A 4,144-nucleotide genomic window follows, 5' to 3' on the forward strand; every position below is an offset into this window, starting at 1 on the left:
ATTTTGCAAAGAAGCTAAAGCATGCACCTTATCAGTTCTTCGCCGCCGTATTTGAATAGCTCAGCCGGTAATCTATCGGCCCCTGCCGCTTTGTTGTTCTTCAGGCGGGTAATTGCTATTCGAATTTCTTCATGGTCGGGTAATGGAACATCTATTCCATCGTCATCGATTGGGGAATCGGGTTCGCCATCTCCTGGTGTTGTACTTTCACTGCCATTCAGCAGGTCAGAAAAGTGTTCCCTCCATAATCCCAGTATACTCTGGACATCGGTTACCAGATTACCATCTTGGTCTCTACATGAGGATGCTCCGGTCTTGAAACCTTCGTTAAGTCGCTTCATTTTTTCGTATAATTTTCGAGCATTACCTCTGTCTGCCAGCTTCTCAAGCTCTTCGTACTCACGCATTTCGGCCTCTTTCTTTTTTTGTCTGCAGATGCGTTTCGCTTCCCTCTACAGCTCTCGGTATCTATCCCATCCCGCACGTGTTGTGGTTGTTTGCAACGTTGCGAGGTAGGCAGTCTGTTTTCTCTCCGCTGCGAGACGGCATTCCTCATCGTACCAGCTTGTTTTTTTGTCGTTGCCGAAATCCAATTGTTTCGGCTGCAGCGGTACGAAATGAGTTTGAGCTGCCGTTCCACAGTTCCCTTATACCGAGATGCTGATGAGTGCTCTCAGAGAGCAGGAGTGCAAGCCGAATAGAGTATTTAGTGTCTGTCTGTTGCGAAAGCAGCTTTTCGACGTCGAACCTTCCTTGTATTTGTTGACGAGCGTTCTTTGCTGCACAGAGGCGGGTGCGTATCTTCGCTGCAACCACATAATGGTCCGAGTCTATATTTGATCCTCGGAGCGTACGCACGTCCAAAACACTGGAGACATGTCTTCCATCTATTACAACGTGATCGATTTGGTTACGTGTGTTTCGATCAGGAGACAGCCAAGTAGCTTGGTGTATTTTCTTATACTGGAATCTGGTACTACAGACGACCATATTTCGGGCCCCAGCGAAGTCGGTCAGCCTCAGGCCGTTTGGCGATGTTTCGTCATGAAGGCTGTTCGCCAAGCACGATTTTGACATCGTGGCGGGGCAGCGCTCGTAGGTACGTTCTAGGCGCTCATAGAAAGCATCTGTGGTCACATCGTCTTACTCTTCCGTTGGGGCGTGAGCGCAAATAAGCGATATGTTGAAGAACCTCGCTTTTATGCAGATTGTGGCTAGACGTTCATCCACCGGGGTGAATGCCAGGACTCGGCGACGGAGTCTCTCTCCCACCACAAATCCAACACCAACTTTGCGCTCCTTTATATGACCGCTGTAGTAGATGTCACAAGGACCCACCTTCTTCCGTCCATGTCCCGTCCATCGCACTGCTTGGATGGCGGTGATGTCAGCCTTTAGTCGTATGAGGACATCAGCCAGCTGGACAGAGGCACCTTCCCAATTAAGAGTCCGGACATTCCAGGTGCATACCCTTAAATCATTATCCTTAAAACGTGTGCAGGGGTCGTCATCAAAAGGGGGGTATCTCATCCGAGGCTTTCGATTTTTCATTGGTACTTCGTTTTTATGTGGTGGGTCCCAAACCCTACGCACAACCGCAGGAGCGGGCTCGCCTTCTCACTTTATCTCGCCTTCAAACGGATGTATGTTAGCTACCCAGAGGATACTTGGTCTAAAACCGGAAGTCGTGAGCTGCTTGAATCATGTGCCATGTGTGCAATAGCTTAGTGCTTAATAATAATTACAAAAAGGAACTCACCTCTTGTGTTGGTATCTCGCTGCCCCATAGTGAGTGATGTGCATTGGAGTCGCATCCAATTAATATTAATAAGTATTAATAAACTCTTTGACGCCTCGCTTTCATGCACAAGCCTTTTTATTAGCATTGATGGGTAGTTAGCTCTGCCCGTCTCCCAGCTTACTGCCGTGGTGTCCTTGTCACTATATTTGTACAATATAAAAACATTAAGATCCTTTTTAGCCAATATACATGTCCCGTTCTTACCTTCTCAATGTGACATGTATAGTTTATAGTTCGGCGTCCTCAGGCCGCAAATCCGCCCTCCATTAACCCATGGCTCCTGAATGAGAACAAAGTCAGGCTGATCTATTGCCATGCGGTTAATTAGGGCTACTGACGCTAATTTGCTGTGGTGAAAATTAATTTGTAAGATATGCATTAGTTAAAGTTACATCTACATCATCTTGAGAATCGCTTAAAAGCTCTTTCTCAGTATATAAGTTAAAGAGCCTGTCCGCCAGTTCAGACCCTGAGGAATACTCACCTTGTTCGAGGACTCCATAGGATCTTCCTCCACTTCACCCATCTCGTTACCCGAGTTAAGATGGTCGATAGTGCCGGCATCTGCTTTATATGCCTTCACCTTGACCTTAGTGAAGCCATAATTGATTTCACCGCCACTTTTGTTCAGCGGTTCGATTGCGTCATTCGTTTTTTTTTTTTTTTTTTTTCAATATTTCTTTATTTATTGAATCTGCTTTGTTTAAAGCCTAACAATAAGTATTAAAATCTTAAATCTATTTACAACTAAGTAAGCTCAAGAATGTGTTTGAGCTTTTTGGCAGAACGCTGCTCTTTAGTAGGCAGGTAGATCTCTTCTTTTTAAACGAGTTTGATTGGAATGTACCAAGGCGTTTGCCAATGGGTTTGGATGTTCACGAAGTTTAGAAATATATTTCTTTCCGCTGTCCTCTATTTCCTTCTTTACCATAGGAATATCAAGATCCTTATGGATATTTTCATTACGCATGTACCATGGTGAACCCGTTATTGTTCTAAGCATTTTAGATTGGAATCTCTGAATTATATCAATGCTGGTTCGTCATTCGTTAGCAACAACAAAATATGCATCGTGGCCCTTTTGATCTCCACGCCCGATTCGGTTGTCGCTTCGTCGAATGCCTTAACAAACTTCCATGCCTTCGTTGGTAGGTTAGGGTTGCAACCCCTGATCAGCTGCATAATTTGTTCCGGGTGACGGTCTAGATGGTGTAATTGACCGGCTAATTTGTCTAGACGGTATATCTTTCCTGTCGGCCGCTATCAGTTTGGCCCCAGGTTATACCTCTCCCACTTTCGCTAAAGCGGCTTTATAGAGCTGGACCGATCGTTCGTCGTCACGTCTTAATCTGGCCCTGGTACCAACCGGCATCTGTGCATGACGGCGGTGGACCTGGATTGCTTAGTAGCACTTCCAGGGCCACGTTAGCCAGCGCAGCTTGCACACATTTCAATTGGGTTCTGGGAATTCAGGATCGCCCTCATCCAGAACACCAATGATAATGCGGTTCCGGGCCACATCCGCAAACGATCTATTGGGCGTCTCTTTTATCTTCGGTCGTTTAGCCGACGGCTTAGCCTCTTCAGCTGTCTTCGTTCCTGCTGGCGGTTCTATGCTGAAATTGGGAAGAACCGCTTTAGCACACTCTAAGGTTTCTTTGAGATCCTTAGTGAGCTCCTCCTTGTTTGGTGGATGCAGGTGAGCTCTTCTTAGAATGTATGCAGCGCGTTTCCTCTCTGCATACTTCGCCTTCGATGGCTCTTCCACCCTAAGGGTAGGCCATTCTTTCGGCACTGCACCAGCAACTACACTTTTGGCTTCTCCCTTTGTTTTCTGCCTCTGGTTGGTAGGCTTGGCTCCGGGTGCCGCTGTTGTTGTTGCCTTGCTGGAACCTGGCTTAGCTGTAGTTTCAGCACTGGTGCCAGCCTTAACATTCAGACCAGGCAAAGCCACTGTCTTCGTGCTGACGGTCTTAGAGCTCGTTGCAAACGCTGTTCTTTTCTCGGAACAGTCCCTTCCTTCCGGCTTTATTAAGGGAGGACCGGACTTCCCTGATTTTTCAATTTTGTAATTTGTTGTGCTAATTTTTTGGACCCACGAATGTAGGGGAATAAATGTCCACTTGCGCATAGTCCCCGATACGCAAGCTAAGCTATCTTATTACGGAGGGCCCCAGGTATCCGTAAGCTCCGTTCGAGACTGGGCTATTTAACCCAGCCAGGTTGATCCTCGGCACGGGTCGCATGACACCTTGATCCAGCCCTTTGTTGTACCCCCTACCATGATACGACTGCGTCACCGAATGCTGTGCTATTGAAGAGCAACAAACACTCAACAACGGA

At 46.8% G+C, this 4,144-nt stretch overlaps 1 protein-coding gene across 1 annotated transcript; it reads right to left on the minus strand.

Annotated features, from left to right (window-relative positions):
* Positions 1-3,251: 3,251 nt before the first annotated feature.
* Positions 3,252-3,932, minus strand: LOC128920143 (uncharacterized). Its single transcript, XM_054226679.1, has one exon. It carries the CDS (start codon positions 3,930-3,932, stop codon positions 3,252-3,254), a length of 681 nt encoding a protein of 226 aa, XP_054082654.1.
* Positions 3,933-4,144: the final 212 nt, after the last annotated feature.

The sequence above is a fragment of the Zeugodacus cucurbitae genome, chromosome 3 (assembly GCF_028554725.1).
Source record: "Zeugodacus cucurbitae isolate PBARC_wt_2022May chromosome 3, idZeuCucr1.2, whole genome shotgun sequence".
In the NCBI taxonomy this organism is placed as follows: Eukaryota; Metazoa; Arthropoda; class Insecta; order Diptera; family Tephritidae; genus Zeugodacus; species Zeugodacus cucurbitae.

Coding starts and splice junctions, on each gene's coding strand:
- LOC128920143 (XM_054226679.1), bottom strand. CDS start 3,932: ATGCGCAAGTGGACATTTATTCCCCTACATTCGTGGGTCCAAAAAATT.